Source organism: Mesitornis unicolor, unplaced genomic scaffold (genome assembly GCF_000695765.1).
Source record: "Mesitornis unicolor isolate BGI_N332 unplaced genomic scaffold, ASM69576v1 scaffold53607, whole genome shotgun sequence".
NCBI lineage: Eukaryota > Metazoa > Chordata > Aves > Mesitornithiformes > Mesitornithidae > Mesitornis > Mesitornis unicolor.
The window spans coordinates 1-17,158 of NW_010199492.1; the positions used below are offsets into that span (position 1 = coordinate 1).

A 17,158-nucleotide genomic window follows, 5' to 3' on the forward strand; every position below is an offset into this window, starting at 1 on the left:
TGGGGTTGGGTTGGGTTGGGGTGTTCTTGCCAAGTTCTCTCAAGGCCCCCCCCACCCCGAGATCATCTTGTCTGCTAGTGAGGGGGAGCAGACGCGGTGAAAGTAAATAACATCCTAGAGGAGCTCGGCCGGTAGCTGGGTATGATGTTACAGCTCAGGATAAACACCGGCCGCTCGCCCAGCCCGGGGCTCTGTGACGATTTGGCTGCCACAACCCCACAGCAGGGAAACCCAACGCTTTCTGGTCTGTCCTGTTAAAGCCACCAGAAACAAGTTCTGCTTCGCAGTGGTGATGAGGCCACTGATGCTTGTGGGATACATTGGGGAAGTTCAGAGACAACTGCAGGCCTTAGTGCAGAAATTGTAAATGCTGAGAAGCATCCCAGCACGGCAGTGAATTTGAAGACTGACAAGTTACGCTGTTCTCACATCCAAGTTAGCCTTTCACGTAGCATATTTCATCCCAAAGCATAAAGCTATATCCTTTGCATTAGGGGAAACAGCCACAAGTGACATCAATGATAGCGTAAAGACACTGATACACAGAGGATGCTGTTGTGCTTCCTGTCCAGCTAATTCAGCCTTCCTTTCCCATAAAGGACTCTCTCTGGGCTTGGGCCAAGCAGGCATAGCATGGACCATTGACTCTTCCGCAGGCACTGAAGTCACTTGTAAGTGCTGGCAGCGAGACGAGGTCCTGGCACAGGCAGTCCTTCTGCTCAGGTAAGGTCCCTGTGTCAGCAGAGCACCACCGAAGTGCAGCTGTCCAGGGGGAGGGAGAAATCTGGCCACTAGCATTACTATCTGCTATTACCGTAATTTAGTGGGACTAAGTTAGTAACAGAAGCCTTATTTCAATGTTAGAGCATTAAGCAGTTTATTGTGTTAACATGCACAATGACCTCAGCCTCCTTCCCCATAGCAACCTTGCTGTGAAAGTCCTTTCAGGGGTTTCTTTAGCAAGGACAACAGAAAATAGGAGCGTGGAAATTACATCTGTAAGGTGTTACTCAGCCTGGAAAGTTTTCTTTTAAGCCAGCAAAGTCTCAGGAGGTAAAGTAGTTCAGTGGAATATAGCCACAGCTCGCTCACTCTCTGTCCTGCAGGCCTGGCTTTCGAGAGATTTCCTCTCAGGCTGTGTGTAGCAGGCCATGCCGAGAGGTCCTTAGATCCCAGGATCCGCACTTCCCAAGGCACAGGCACGTGCATGCACACACAGACAGAGCTGCATGAGACGTGCTCTCTGCTTTCTCATAACGAGTTTTCAGAGGAAGCACAGTGAACCATCCTTGGGCCATGACTTATGTAAGAATAATTACTGAAACTTGAGCTAAAGGAACCTTCTCAATGTGTTTTAGTCAATCCTTCATCTGAATCGCTTTTACCTAAACTTTGTCTACCCTGCTCTGCGAAACATCAAAGCGTGCAACACCCATCATCTTCCACTTGCAGAAACCTCAACTCATTGGTAAGCAAATGTATGATCTCATAAAAGTTGATACACATCTGAATGGCACCTCCTCTTAGCTCAGAAGTATTTTCATCAGTTGCTCTCCTCAAGACTGTCTTGTTAATATGGTCCAAGGCACAATCATCCCCATCCCATCACGTTGACCATTTGGGAATGATTACTGAAATTTGAGTTGAGCCTTCAGAAACAATCTAGCTGTCTGCAAACATTTCAGGTTTTCACCCCTTTTTGAAGGAAGACAGGTTCATATGAATTGCTCAAAAAGAAGCCAACTTTTACTGAGTATAGCCTAAGTGCATATTTCATACGCTTCAAGGATAAATGTACTTTTAGAGGGTTATTTTTTCTGCAGCTGTTTTACTAAAAAAAAAAAAATCAAAAATTTGACATAGACATGTTAGGACCGAAAATGCAAGTGTGATGGGAATTACCTGGTTTTCAAGACAGACAACAGGGATGGCAAAATGCTGAGCTGCTGGCCAAAGTATCTCCTACAGAAAATGAATAATTTTCACATTCATATGTTGAGAACTGATACCACTTCTCTTTGCCTTAGCTGAGGAAATAGGAATGCCATGTGATATGTGGATCAATTAAGCACTTCTGGTATTTCAAACCAAGCCTGTCTAAATGGGAGGACATACAGTGCTCCACTGCACACTCTTTAGTAATAAACCCCTGCATTGACTGAAAAGTGACAAGGATTTCTGAGGGTTGAAGGTCTCCTGTTCTGACAGTGCAGAACTGTGAGGCTCTAGCTGAGGGCAGAGCAATAGGAATACCATTTCTTGACCGTATGTTTTAAAAAATAGGCTCTGTGCAACATGTTAAGCAGACCCTACGTTATAATGACAAGAAATGGAGAAGGACTTTAATAAACATAATTGATTCAGCTGAGAACTACTGAAGTGGTCTTAAAATCCACATCACAGTTATGGCTAGAAGTTTAAAGGGTTGATGGCACCTTTTCAGTAAAATTGAGCTCACTGGAGAGTGATTTCTCCTGCCTCTGGGTTTTAGATCATTCAGTGCTTTATAAATCACTCTTCCACAAAACTGTGCGCATAGGACAAGCCTTTCTAGTGAATCTCCCACTTAACTGTTATTGCAGGGCACCACTGGAAAAAAGTTGCATTTGAGGGTATAATACCTAAGGTGGTTTGGTGTCCTGAGTTATGTCATTCTAAACTTGGGTATGTGAGGAGGAACATGCAGCAACGTCAGCTTGTTCCCCAAGGAATCTAATTTAAAGTATTTGTACGAAGGTTTTTTAATCGGCTCCCACTATTTCAAGGAAATACACACCGAACTGGAAAGGCTGGAGGACCTACACTACTTGACTTCCACAAACCTCACTTCCACAAACCGCATTCGACCACGACCACTGTGCATTACAGATCCCCCAGATGTTAAGTTAAGGGTCATGGCTGACCTGTGGCGAAATACTTGATCACTTGGCTGCTTTCTGTCCTTCAGTGTAAGACTCTGCTTTTGTCGTTTAAAGGGTTTCCTTTCTCCAAAGGCAGGCTAAAGGTGGCAGCTTGCTTTCTCTGCGTGTAAACATTAAATCCGAATGTGCTGGCGGATGGATTTGTCTGAGACGCCAGAGAGAATTTATATGCGATGGTTAAAACCTGCTGCCATCTTTCCACAGACACAAGGAAATTGCTTTTGTTCAGATACAGCATGGTAACTCCACAGGAGAACACCTGAATATTTTCAAACATTTCACACCTGGATTTCTTGTGGTTGTCAGAGGTCAAGGAGGGGATTCAAGACCAGGAAGTGGCTGTAGCTATGATACTCCTGTTGGTGAATTATTTTTTTCATTGTTTCTCATGTCCCAGTCTCACACTTGCCTGCAAGTGCCTTTGATTAAGGAGATGAGTGACTTTGCCTGTTCTATTGATCAGAATAAATTACCAGCAGCTAATTTATGGACCTCACAAAAGTGCCTTTGACATGGTGAATTGTGCTCTATTGTTCAGGTAATTGGGTTGTCAGGAAATGTTATTGGTTACTGTACAGTTATCTCTTACAGAATATTGGACTGTTTCATGGAAATGGACAAAATCTTTTAAGACTTCCGGTTCCAAGGATGTCATGAAAACTCTGAGTAAGAAGGAAATAAGCATTCTTCTTGTTAGTAGTGACTGTAGTAAGAACATTTTGACTCACATATGTTGATTTCCCATCCCTGATTTCTGTAAAAATGAAAATTACTTTTTTTACATGCAAGTTCAGGAGGCTTGGTGGTTGTCAGCATTTGCAGATTCAGCTTAAAATGAGGGGAAACCCTGCTGCTTAGGACAGTATTCTTGCCAACAGTGAGATTCACAATCTTATCACTGGCTTTTTGGTGTCTGAGAAGGGCAGAACAAAGCTCACTGTTTTTACTGGGTATGTTGCAAAAATCACAAAGATCAACTTGGTTCTGTCACACCACTAGAGAACACAGAAAACATACAGAAATAACAAATGGGCACTGGGGAGGTGTTTTCACTCATGGTTGTTTTTACAGCCAGCTTCCACGCTTGCAGGCCATGGCATCTGCAAAAGTGCAAGGAATGCAAACAAAGGATCCTCGTGAGGCTGAAAAAATAAAAGCAGCTAAGGAGCTCACTTTGGGTATTTGCATGAAGAGCTCCTACCTGAAAAAGCGTGGACTGTTGTTTAATGCTGTGAAACGGGAATTTTGTAAATGAAATTATAGAAGGCAGAGATTTTTTTTTAACTTAAGACAGAAACAGTAAACACATAATCCTTTCTGATGCTGCCTTCCTCTGGCTATTTCTGCACATGCTGCTTTTGAATACGTGTGTTGGTCATATAGTGGCACGACATTTTTAACTCATCATTCATTTCCCCAGGTGAGAGGCACGTGTAAAGAAGGGGCAGTTCTGTATGAGTACATCTCACTCTTTGTGTCCTGCTGCTGTGAGGTGCTTTCCTTACCTGTCTCCCTACTGCCCCCAGGGAATGGCACTAACACAGGGATTCAGTAAGAGATGGTCTTTCAGGCAGCAAAACCTGTATCTGTTTAAAGCCCTGAGCAGCAGGAGAGCACAGACTGGGAATATTTGATGGGGAATCACTGCAGGGAGATGCAATGTGGGATGCTGTACACCCAGCAGAGCGCTTTTGCATAAGCCTGTGTCACAGCTTTCTCCCTCGGTAGCGAGAGATGAGTCACTGGAGCCTCAGCGTGACCCCAGCCAGAGGCAGGTCTGGCTGGCTTGGGTCTTCTTCCCCTCAGCCACAGAGGAGTGCACATGTGCTCTTGGCACCTCCAGCAGTGGACAAGTGCAGCGCAGAGCTTGAATGGGCCTCAAGACTGCAGGTGGACCTGCCAAAAAGTTGCTGGACTTTGGTTCTTTCTGGGCCCTGCCAGAGCAGTGCTGAGTGCCATGGGGTGGATTTGTTTATATCCTGCTAGCTCTGGAAGTCACATCTCGGGAAATGCCAAACCGTTTTGATTCCCATGAGAACATGGGATTTCTCTCTCGGCAACCTACGGGACTGCTCCATGAGTTCTGTATCAAACAGACCCAGTCAGATCCTGGTGCGGTTGGCACAAGGGACTGCACTGGTGGGAGCATGATGACCTTTGGAAGCTCTCCAGCCGATGACCACATGGGTTGCTCTATACACAGGGCTGGTTTCCTCCTTTGGAAGAACTCGGTGCTTACACCAGGAGTTTGTTCACCCAGCAGCTTTGTAGATCCCAGAGGGAAGGAATGGTTAAGGAACAGCTTTTCTCAACCTGATTCAGTCCAGGCCCAATCCTGATTGCTGAAGGAGGGCTGTGGGCGGCCCCCCTCTGCCTCTGTAGGAGCTCTGTGATTCTTAGAACTCCCCTGAGTTTTGGGTTATCAAGTGCCCCTTGTTGCAGCTGCATCAACTGCAGAATGGCTCATTTACAGAGCACAACAACGAGGTCCTGTTGGGACAGGATTCCACTGGCAGCCCGTGCCTGACCTGGAGACCTTTGATATTTTGGCTGGCAGACTGGTTGTCTGTGCCCTGCTTGGTATTTGCTTGTAAAATACGCTCTAGGTTGTCCTTTCCTGAGGAGACATTACCCTTCCTCCCACTAATTCCTGCGTCCAAGCATCACTGTGAATGCTCTTAGCTGGAAGGTCCACCCCTTTCTGCCCTGAGCGTGCAAACCCACTTACCCGATGCTTCCTTGCCGGACAGCACAGCGTTCCATTTCAGGAGGTGTCCCTGAGGTCCTGCAGCTGGACACATCTGCATTTCCAGCGTCGCTTCCTGCAGGGAACATTTTAAATGTACAGTACAGCTGCATACTGCCAGCATCAACACAAGCAAGAGAGACCCAAGAGATTGGGCTGCTTTGGGCTGGTGTTTCCAGTGGATCCTCATACTACTGCTTTTTGTGGATATCTTTGCCTCTTGTTACCCAGGGATGACAAAACCCATAGGAGGAGTTTGTGAATTGTTCTGATGGGAAAAGCACACTTGCTTGTACTGTGCTTACCTTTTGATCCTGTTGATGTTTTGATCTACTTCTTGCCTTTGAAATTGTGTTTTCTTTTTCCTCCTCTTTTTTAGAGAAAAAGGTTTAGAGAGACATGGAGCCTGAAAGAATCATTCGAGACACACTGACATGCTTCATCCAGTCCCACATCCCTGCTGCAGACCTCAGGTATGTTGAGATAGGAAGATCCAATATAATTGTTTTGGCTTGAGCTCTGTGTTAATTGTCCCTCTGCAGAATATACTGAACTCTGAGTGGAGCTTTGTAGCTTTCCTGTGCTGTATGTTGCATTTCCTTAAGTCAGATCGAGGATGCAGGTGATTTGCACAGGCTCTGATGTGAACACTTGAACAACTATCGTTTAGCATTGCAATCTAGCAATGTCATTTCTTTGACAACCAAGATGATTAATTTCCTGTCCAGTAATACACATTAGAATACGGGATTCCCTTCATTCCACAGCGCTCCCAAAGGGCTTTCTGAGCAGCATAATGCTGCATCAGGGCTCTCCCTATTTTGAACGCTGCCTGCATGCAGAGATGCAGCCACCTTGAGGCTGGAACACAGCAGCTGGTTTTACAGCCGGTGGCAGCAGTGACACAAGTGTGGAGAGCAGCAAGTGGAGAATGCTGCATCCTGTAGAAATTACAACATGACAGAATATGATGACCTCACTTGAAACACTGGTCAGCATAGAGAAGTCGAGGTTTCAGCACCTGCAGTATTGTGGCCAGCTCCACTGAAGCACCTACAGGAGCACAGCCTCTGGGCACACGCTGGGGCTTCTGTTCAGTGTTGCCCAGGAAGGAGGACAGCAGGCAGTATTTTTTCTGTAAATGCTTCCCACTCAGTCACTGACCGCCTGCTACCTGGCTTTACTGATCTGCCATAAGATACAGTGCACATAGCTTCTGCTGCTGCTCTCTTAGAATAAAGACTTAAAGTTAGGAGGAATAAGGATGGAGAGGAAGAAAGAGGAAAAGGGCCTGTTGACCCTGCTGCCATGTCCTGTGTTCTCTCTGTCTCCAGTGGGATGGATGATGTTTTCTTCTCTTACATCACGGGTGTCCTGGAAGAGCTGGGTTCACCAGAGTCCTCTGAGGAGACCTTTGACATGGACACCTTTGTGGAAATGATGGAGGCATATATTCCTGGATTTGCAGAAATTCACAGGTACGTGCATGTTACTGCTTTGTATGTGCATGCCATGCAATGGGGACCTGGACCCAAGCCCCCAGGTGCCATAAATTCTTTTGTTACACCCGCTTGAAGGAGTATTGGTACCAAACCATTATAAGTCAGGCTTTGCCTGAATACACAAATGCTAATCCCAGTATAGTTTGCAAGTTGGTCCTTGGCCATCTGAAATACAAGTTTATTTTATTGTGCTTCCTATCAAGCCTTGTCTTTCTATAAAGAGGTAGCTGCTGCTTTTAGTCCTCACGCTAATTATACAGCCTCTCTCTTGCAGCGGGAATGTTTGTGAAATGATGTTCTCCCTCTCAGAAAGGCTTGGTGAAGCTCGCAACAAAGGTGAGTTACATAGACAATTTGAGCATAAGAAAGTATATTCTGTACATGTTTTCAGTATTGGTGTTTGGAGTTGAGCAATGTCACAGGATAAAATCTAACCTTGTTTGCTGCATTTAGGATCTCATAGGGTAGCCTGAATTGGTTGACAATTTTTTTTGGTAATATTCAGTCAGGTTCTTGATATCAATACATGGGAGGTTTGAGTCATGTGGAATACTGTCCAAGTCATACTGGAATGAAAATCAGTGGACCAGATCTCCAGATACCTCTGTTGAGATCAAATCCAGAGTAATTAGGAAGAAATAGCAGAGACGGGGCTGCTTGTTGAAATTCTACTGGAGGTTAATTCTGGAAGTGAGGATTTCTGCCTGCCTCTGGTAGCCATCTGCCTAAGCAACACTACAACTGGACAGCCCATGCCAGGTGTATCATCAAATAGAGAATCTAGCTGATTATGTGTATAACTTCCAGACTTTGAGCATCCTCAAAGTTCACTTCCCATTCACCCATGAACCCTGCCACTGATGCAAAATCAGCAATGGTGTGCTCTAGCCTGCACTATGCAGGACTGCAGAAGACTATGCTATCCTAATGGCCCTTTCTAATCTCAGCATTCCCAGATCAGCTGGATTGCAATACTAATCGGCCCCCAAGGTACTTCCCATTAAAGATGGGTGAAGTGCCTGGATATTAAACCTTTCAGGACACACTGGTCTGGAGTTTGCTTATCAAGCAACATCACTGCTGTCTTAACAGGAGCCCGAAGGCTACACAGCGTAGAACAGACAGCCCAGTCTTACCTTACTTCCTGCTTTCTTGAACTTGACAAAACCTATTGCTCTGCTCTGGCCCCCTGCATCGAACCCTCTGAGGATCCTGATATAAGCCAGAGTGTGGAAGGACAGCACCATCCCAGTTTTAGAGAAGACAGAACAGAGGTGAAATGATTCTTCTTACAGTGACACAGAAAGAGCCTGTAGAGATGCATCAGAGTAACCTGATCACAGGATTTGCTGGCTCACATACAGTCTGGGGACTACCAGGGTGTATTCCCAAATTTAAAATCAAAACCACACCTGAGTTCAAAGTTAGAGCAAACATCAGGGAATTCTTAGAATTGTAACAAAAATACTGTAAGTGTCCACAGCCAAAGCGCCAGAGGACCAAGAACTGACAGGTAGAATTGAATTACCCATGCTGGGTAAGCCCTGGAAGTGCAGTGCTCGGGCACTCCAGGGTGCACTAGCACTGCCTTCCTGCAGGTCAGTGTGAGCAGAGCTGCAGCTGTCCCCGCTGAGGGCAGGAGGAACAGTATCCCAGTCTTGTCACTTAAAAAGGGATTAGCTTTGGCACTCAATGCACTAGCAACCTAATGTGAACAGAAAGCACAGAGATCTAGCTTTAGTGGGACTGTTCTTAGGAGATATCACTATGTCTTTAAGAAAAACCTGGCCAAAAGGCTGTGGAAAGTGGGAGTGAAGCACCCTCTGAAGACCTGACCAAGGGCCAGGAGCCTGGAGCTGGAGCCTGCAACGGGGAAAGGCTGTGCACTCCAACAGATGGAGCCAGGGCCCAGGTATGAGCACCATGCAGAGGAGCAGGAGCACTGGGGACAGTCACCCAGCACTAGGCTACCAGCACCACCTGAGGGCATTTTCTGGCTCTGGAAGGAACCACAGCAGGGGCTGTGACACAGCAACACTGGTGTCTGTGATCTCTGCTGTATGGCCTGAGCAAGACTCTGTCAGTATGCGGAAACAGAAAATTATGTGCTGGCAGAAGAGTATGAGCCATTGCTCTGGCTCATCCTTTCCAGCCACTGGAAAGATGAGCCAGAGCAGTGGTTGAAATAACCCATCCCAGTGTCCTCAGAGATCCCTCAGCAGCACTGTGGGGACACCTTTGCAGTACTAACCAGGCTCTACCCCACTTCACCCTGTTTCCCTAGCCTCACTCCACAGTTTGAGCTGGATCACCATTTCTCTCCCCAGCTGTCATGCAGTATCTGCACAGGAAGCGGTTACATCTGTGTGTCAGTCCCAGAGACACCGGTCCCACCCTCAGTGACCTTCTGTGCTGTGCATTTACTGAGTTACACAGCACCGAGTCATTGGCCCAGTGGTCCTGATCCTACAGCACCATTCAGCATGAGCTGTGCTACAGGCATTGTAGCACCTGGCAGATGCCCCCCCCAACTCATACTCTGCTTGCTGTTTCTCCAGTACCAATCTCTTCCTGCTCTGCAGCGCAATTACTCTGTGTCCACAGCCTTCCAGCAAATGCTGCTGCTGCTGCACTTCCTTCTGATGTAGCCATAGGTCACTGTTCAGCAGTCCCTTCCCTTTCTGATCAAAGCACTTATAACTTCCCAAGGTGAGGGGGAGTTCAAGCATTCACACCAGAGTGCCCAGAAAGTTCACTCCTAAGGAGACATAGCATGGCCACACAAGTAAACTAGTTCACAGCAGCCCTACTTTAAAAAAAGTTGAAATACAGGGAGAGGTGATTAAGAAAGAGTGATGCTTTGTCCTTGCAAAGATACAATCCCCTGTTGGCTTCAGGAATGGGATTTAGTCATGCTCGTAAGGAGAGAGAGCCTTCGGCTAAGGGCAAGCTGAATTTCCTGACCATGCGAAGCCAGCGACACCCTTTTCAATAGCCCAGTCCTCACCATTTCCCCAATTGTCTCTTGCTCCAACTAGGAAGGCGATGACTTGAAGGATGGAGTGGAGCTGCTACTGGAGATGTTCCCGGCCTGTACCATGAGCCAGGCAGAAAAGGCACTTGCCATGGCCTTGGGGAACTTGGAGGAGGCAGTGCAGTTAATTGTGGAGGAGAAGGTGGAAATTAGCTCAGCAGGTGTGAGTGTGAAGGTACTGTACTCTGAGCTGGGTGGCAGCAGGCCAAGGAGCAGGGCAGAGCTCAGGGACACACCGATGTCCCAGCTGTCTGCTGCATGGAGAAGCTTTGACCACAGCAGCTTTCCACACAATGAGCTGGGGGGGTTCTCCCAGAACAACAGCCCCTCTCCCTTCCTTGACTCTCTGAATGCAGGCTGTGCCCACAGGCGAGCCAGCACCCCAGCAGAGCTGTGGCTGGCACCCCTATTCCCACAGGGGCTGGAGTGTCCCATCAGCAGCTGGGCTCAATGAGCTAGCAGGGAGGTACCTGTATACCCCTTGTGTTGTGCTACTCACACACCCACCTTGTCTCCTCCCAGGAACTGGCACGGCCCCGCAGAGCACCCAACCACGAGGAACTAAAACAGGTTATCCTACAGAAGTAAGTACCCAGCAGCAAAGAACCCCTTATTCTGCTCCCAGGAAAAGAGGAGGCGGCAGTTTGGGGAAGGTTGGAATAACAATGTGGTTTATAAAGAACATGGGGTGTATGATACTTAGAAAGAATGCTGTGAAGCTGATTTGGATATAGCTGAACACATCTAAGCACAAGTACAATCATCAAGTGGGAAAAAACAAGGTTGGGTTTCTTTCAGAGCTCTGGCACAGAAACAGGTTACCTGCACCAGCTGGGTCATAGGGCTGGCTGTGTGTTAGGTTTCAGCCTCCTGCAAGTGAAGTGTAAATCACAGTACTGTCAGCTGAGGTCCTGGTTAAAGGTTCAAGGCACAAACATTGTGCTGCAGCTCAGGTAACACATGGTGACTTGTAAAACTACAGCAGTTCATTCATACCTCCCTCCTTGGAGACAGTCCAAACAAGGCTAAAGATATCGTTAAGAGACTGCCTGTACAGCAACACTGGGAAGATTAAATCTCAGTTGCTGAAGGCATGAATTCAATACATTTCAAGAAGTCTCTCTTAAGTCCCCCTGTGGACTTCTTGAGAATGAATGTGGCTTTAGATTGGTTTACCTTTATTCATTTCCAAAAGCATTTAATTCTCAATAGGAGAACCCACACTGTGGTTTCATCAATCCGCTGTAAGATCTCAGCTTTCATGAGTGTGTCCTCCTGCGAGCATGCAGATTCCACATGTCTATCCAGCCATGTCTTTTCCACCATTTCACATCCTCCTCAGTGATGGAATAAACAGCGGATGGGCTAGGGAAGATAAAGCAAGGCAGAATGGCATCCAGGCAGAATTTGCAATCCCTGTCCTTGCCCATCTTCTGTGCAGCCTTGTTTCAGAGTAGCATGCAAGGGAACAAAAAAATGCACAAGCTGCTAGTGATGTTTCTGGGAACTTAATTTTAATGACATTTTGGCAACATCCTGTACTTTAAACATCACTCAAGCACAGGTACAGAGAGCAAATCACCATAGCTGAAGGTATACAGGAGCAACTATACTAACTACTGAGGGAAGAAGTCATAGTCAGTTGTGCTGTCTGCCTACTAAACCAGCACCAGAGTTTCAGGAGTAGTAACTCAGCAGTACAGCAAGCAAATGCTTGGGCCCTGGTGTTTCAGTCACACAGGGTGATGCTCTTATGAAGTTGCTTCCAGCACAAACCTGCTGCCTAGTCAAGCAGTAGATGGAATGTGAAAGGAACACCATTTCTTAAGAGCAGAAGCAGCCAGCTTGGTCCTGTAATGTCACCTCTGCCTCCTTTGGCTGCCATCACTCAGGCTGAGAAGGAGCAAAGCTGCCCCAACAGCAGAGCACACCAGATGCTGGCATCTCTCTCAGTTCTTGCAGGGGCTATCAGCATTCTCAACAGCCTTGAGTTTTCAATACCCCTCACATACAGCTAAGGATGCTACTCCAGGAGAGTCCTGATGGATTCTCACCAGAAGTATGACACACTTCTTGCCCGTTTCATCCAGCAGGGAACATTCAGTGCTCTTAGCTGCAATCAAAGCAAGTAGGACTTACTGCACAGCCACAAACCAGACAGGGAAGAAAGGATATAGGCTGTGAATAGCCCCAGGCAATACATGTTACAGTGTTCATTAAATGCTGCTTGTGTTTCAGGTACATGATGGTGGATAGTGCAGATGATCAGAAAACCCATCGGCCAGCTCCACCCAAAGAGGTAAGAAGAGCAGTAGCAGCTCACCAGCAGTTTGATTGTCCTTTGGCTACAAGGTTTAAAAGTCACGTTGCAAGTCCAGAAAGCAAAGGGGCAGTCCCAAGGCAGGACTGTTCACAGAGGCTGCTAGTCAGCAAAGAGGGAGGATTAGCTTAGCTAAGGTGCTGCAGGGTCTGTCAGTTCCAACCATTCCTGACTAGCATAGCTCCAGCTCTCCACCATCAGACAGCTTCCTTCCCAGTTTTGGCCAAGATTCCCAACACAAAGGATGTGTAAAGCAGCCCACCCTAATCTTTCTGCACCCACCCCCCAGAGCACAGCTCTGCTTCTGCTTGTCCCCTCCCTTTCCCTGGCAGCGTGGCTGTCCATCCACTTGATGTTAATGTCTTTCCTCTCCAGGCTCCCAAGAAGCTGATCCGCTATATTGATAACCAGGTGGTAAGTACAAAGGGAGAGAGGTACAAAGACATCAAGAAGCCCGAGAGCGAGGAGATGAAGAGAACCTACATCAGCCTCAAACCAGCCAGAAAATACAAGTTCCACTGATGGCCAGGTTCTCTTGCTCTACAGCCTCCACCTCACTGGCCAGGCATGGCAGGATGGACATGCAGCACTAGGGATGAGGGGACTTCTCCACCCTTCTCCACCTGTCACTAACTGGAACTAACCTGGGAGCCAGGACACTGCTTTCAGCTTCCTCAACTAACCTGACTGACAAGGAGGAGCCTTCCCTCCTTGTGTAGCTGTCCCTCTGCCCCCAGGGGCACACTGCAGTGGCTCTTCAGGGCCTGTGCATTCTCTGTTACTTCTTGCATGGGACATTTTTAGATCTAAGATACGGCTTGTGCTTCTGCAGCAAGCTTTTTACAAGTCTGTGTGTGCTGTTGCTTTAAATTGAGTGCCATTGTTAATAAAGATGATGTGTGTTGGCGTGTAGTTCAGCCAGAGCATGCACATGCTTTACTGACACCACCTCCAGTCCCTCCTGGGGCCAAAGATAGGAGCAGGGTTATCCTCTCTTCCCCTAATTACCCTCTTCTTCACGTTCACCACAAGATGTAGCTGCTGCGTGGTTAACCACCTAGCGGATTCAAGGGCTGAGGCTGAACTCGAGACCAGAGCTAGGCTCTCCCTGCCAACACAACCTGCAGCACACCATAAACTCCAGCTGACAGCATCGCCAGGGCTACTGCCATTTCTTACTGCTGTTGAGTGCCAAAGCTTCAGCCACACAAGACGGAGCAGGATATAGTTAGCAGCCCTGGGTGCTACTGAAATTTTTAAGACAAAAGCTGGAATAAACAAATGGCAATGACCCAGCTGCTTTCAGTGACAGCACAGCTATGTTTGGTGCTTTTCTGTCAGTGAAACTGCAGTTAGGAGCATGAAAACAACTCCTGCCTTGCACTAGCCTAAACCCTTGGGCTGGACAGACACACTGCCTCTACTGGGGCCATGCCAGCCCTTTGGTGCCAGGCTGGACAGTGGCTGTAGGCTGGAGCTGGGCTCACACTGCCCTCCTCCTGGAGCCCAGGGAGACCTGCCCACTCCCAGGAGGAGGGCTGGCAGCTCTTCTTTCGGCTCCAGCTGGCCTGATTTGTTCCCAGAAGCTCTGCTGGCATGTCCCACACACCCACCCCAGGGGTCAGTCTCCATAAAACACTCTCCTGCTCTCTGGACGGCTGCCACTTAGAGATTTAAAATTACAACAAATAATAAATCCTATCTATTAGCTGGCCTGGCCAAGGCCTGTTCAGCACCATGGTGTTCCTGCAAGCCAGTCGCGCTCTCCATGCCAGTGCAGAGGGAGTTACTTTCCCCAGAGGCACCAACAAAGCCCAACTCACGAACACCCAGTGGCTGCTAAACAGCCCCAGAGAGAAGAGTGAGCTCCACTTGGGCCAGCCTCGCCAGCAGGACCAACCTCTCCCTCTGCATGTCTCCGCAGTAGCCGGTTCCGGCATCCTCCCAGGATCCCAGTGTCGCCTCAGTCCCCCCCTCCCCAGCAGCAGCAGTTTTAGATCTGGAGGTTGATGAAAGGGGCGAAGCCAACCACGTCCTGCAGGAGAACGAGAGCCCTCTGCAGTGGAGGCTCCACATCCAGTTCCACCCCACGGCTTCGGAGGACGCTCAGGCTGGACTCAGCCACGTTGTGGCAATGCTTTACCTTCAGTGAGCGCAGCTTGGGACAGTACTCAGCCAGGACCCTGCCAAGAAAGCAAAGCACATGCAGGTTGCAAGCCAGGACTCTCCAGTACACAGCTCACCCTCTTCTCTACTCCCAGCAGCCCAGTGCTCATGACTGCCACGTATACACCATCCTTTGGGAGCAGCACCCCAGTCATCCAAGTCTAACTCAAGGGATGTGGTTGGATCCCAGACCTGCCCTCCATGACATGCTGGGAAATTTGCTGTTAGTAGCACATAGTGCCTATCTTGAAAGGTCTGCTAGTGGTTTCTTCCCCACTGAGCTCTCATTGCTTTCAGCATGAGGAAATACAACTTTTCTCTCTGGTTCTCTTCCTCTCCCCATCCCAGCTCCCCACGTTGCTCAGTACCTGATGGAGTCATTCTTCACTCGCAGGCACCCAGTGAGGTCAAGGTGCTCCAGCTCAGGGCAGCACTTGGCAATCTCCTCAACAGCCACATCACCCACGTTGGCATTGACAGCCAGCGACAGAGACTTGAGCCTGCTGCACTTCTGCACCAGGTAGCAGATGGCCTCGTCCTTCAACTGGCGACACGCCGTCAGGTCCACAGCCTCCAGCGCCTTGCAGTGGTCAGCCAGGCTGCGCAGGGACAGGCTGTCCACCCACTCGCAGTGAGCAAGGGAGAGCCGGCGCAGGTTGGGGCAGCTCAGCGAGATACCCACCAGCGCGTGGCGGCTGAGCTGGGCACAGCCCTTCAGCTGGATCTGGTGCAGGTGGTGGTTCTGCCCGATGACTGGGAGCAGCTCCCTGTCCGTCAGCCAGTCAGAGCAGTTCTGGAGTGCCAGCTGCTGCAGAACTTCATTGTCCTTCAAGAGGTTAATGAAAGCAGCTCGAGGGATGGCAGGTCCGATCTGCGAGAGGAACCCAAGGAGAATGAGGCATCCCCCCAAGGTTTCGGATCAACCTGGCTCAGCCTGATCCTCACGAGACTCTCTCCCCTCCTCTCTTCCACTGTGACAGCCACCCTCTTCTCATCCCAGGGCAAACCCTGCTGTCAGGCTCTCTTCCCCACATGTCAAGGCTGTTGCCACAAACTAGAGATGCTCTAGCTTATCCATCCCCCATCATCACCCCTGCATCATATATTCATTATGATCCCCACACCTCTGCTCTCCAAAGACCCTTTGCTAGACCAACTCTGTGGCCTCACAGAACAGCAGCTACTCCTGTCTTTCCAAGTCTCAGGCAGTCTCCCAGGGCTGGCACAAGCCTTCCCTTAAGACCAGGCACAGAGTTATCTCCCGTCAGACCCACCCTATTGCACAACTTCCATGAGGGCAGACAGGACAGGCTGTGTCACTAGAGCTGTCTTGTGTTTCTGCCAGCTGGTGCCCCATAATGGCCTGGGTGCAGCCTCCACGCTCTCTCCTCCCAAGGCCTCTTGCTAAAGACTGGCATTGCTGGGCCCTGAATCACCGCCTCTCCTCCCTGAGCCCATCTGTCCAGTCTGACACAACCTGAGCTCCTGAGCAGAAACCAGCCTTCTTCCCAGGGGTTTCTTCTCCCTGCATACTCAGATGTTTCCCTCTTAGCTCCAGAGCAGTAAGACATCTGTGTCTCCCGCAGCTTCAGAGCCATCCAATACCTGGCTTGAGTCAAAGCAGCGCATGTTGGCCAGGTACAGCTGGATGAGAGACTGGAATGACTTGCTGACCCTCTGCAGGCTCAGGAGCTGCTGCAGTGGCAGATGACAGAGGATATGTGGAACCAAGATGTCCTCCCAGGGCAGGTCCAGGAGGCATCCCCTGGAGGGGATCAAACTCATCATCAGAGACCAGGGAGCCGGGCTACGGCGAAAGCCAGGCTAGATCACCTCACGCCTACTGCCAGGTGCCTCTAGGAGGAACAGCCAGAAAGAGAGACTCAGCAGTGTCTCCACAGTCAGCCCACAGGGTAAAAGCCCCCAGCTAGCCACGAGTGGGACACGCACCTGTCACCTGCGTCACCTCCTCCCCCGCCTGGGACGTTCACTGCTTAGGCATCCAAATCCACCTGCCTGCGCTGCCCTCCAGGAGAGCTCAGGTGGGGCTCCCCACCAACTGCTCGAGGAGTCCCCGTCCCTCTGCAGAGCAGCAAGTGACTGCTGCAGTATTGCTACACCACCCGCACGGTAGCTGTGCCTGGTTTCCACCCCTAAGAATCGCCCTACCTGGCACCTGGTCCCTGCGGCCAGCACCGAACTGCTCGGACACCTTACAAAGGGGAGAGGGTGAGCACCTGCTTCCTCCCGTGGGGAGCAACACGGCTCCGGGCTCACCGCAGAGAGCTCCCCCCCGGGGAGCGGGGACACGGCATCGCTGCGGGAATGAGGCCGCAGCTCCGGGCGCCAAGGAGAAGGGCAGGAGCCGAGGAAGAAACAGAGACGTCCCGGCTGCCCGGAGTCCCACGACGGCCACGGATAGACTCGGCCCTAGCAGAACCCGCAGCCGAGGAGGCCTCATTCCTCCCC

The 17,158-nt window shown here is 49.4% G+C and overlaps 2 protein-coding genes across 3 annotated transcripts; one reads left to right on the forward strand and one right to left on the reverse strand.

Annotated features, from left to right (window-relative positions):
• Nucleotides 1-6,046: 6,046 nt before the first annotated feature.
• On the forward strand, nucleotides 6,047-13,440 carry CUEDC2 (CUE domain containing 2). 2 transcript variants are annotated; one of them, XM_010189449.1, is made up of 9 exons: nucleotides 6,048-6,140; nucleotides 7,002-7,145; nucleotides 7,444-7,505; nucleotides 8,948-9,081; nucleotides 10,208-10,397; nucleotides 10,560-10,620; nucleotides 10,719-10,787; nucleotides 12,442-12,502; nucleotides 12,899-13,045. In XM_010189449.1, the coding sequence occupies exons 1-9, from the start codon at nucleotides 6,067-6,069 to the stop codon at nucleotides 13,043-13,045; spliced, it is 942 nt and encodes a 313-aa protein (XP_010187751.1). In that variant the 5' UTR covers nucleotides 6,048-6,066. The 2 variants fall into 2 exon arrangements, with proteins under 2 accessions (XP_010187752.1, XP_010187751.1); XM_010189450.1 differs by lacking the exon at nucleotides 10,560-10,620 and having other exon boundaries at nucleotides 6,047-6,140; nucleotides 10,208-10,378; nucleotides 10,726-10,787; nucleotides 12,899-13,440.
• A 998-nt stretch (nucleotides 13,441-14,438) lies between these two features.
• On the reverse strand, nucleotides 14,439-16,545 carry FBXL15 (F-box and leucine-rich repeat protein 15). Its single transcript, XM_010189451.1, has 3 exons — nucleotides 16,295-16,545; nucleotides 15,058-15,560; nucleotides 14,439-14,706 (listed from the first exon to the last, which is right to left on the reverse strand). The coding sequence occupies exons 1-3, from the start codon at nucleotides 16,475-16,477 to the stop codon at nucleotides 14,517-14,519; spliced, it is 876 nt and encodes a 291-aa protein (XP_010187753.1). The 5' UTR covers nucleotides 16,478-16,545; the 3' UTR covers nucleotides 14,439-14,516.
• Nucleotides 16,546-17,158: the final 613 nt, after the last annotated feature.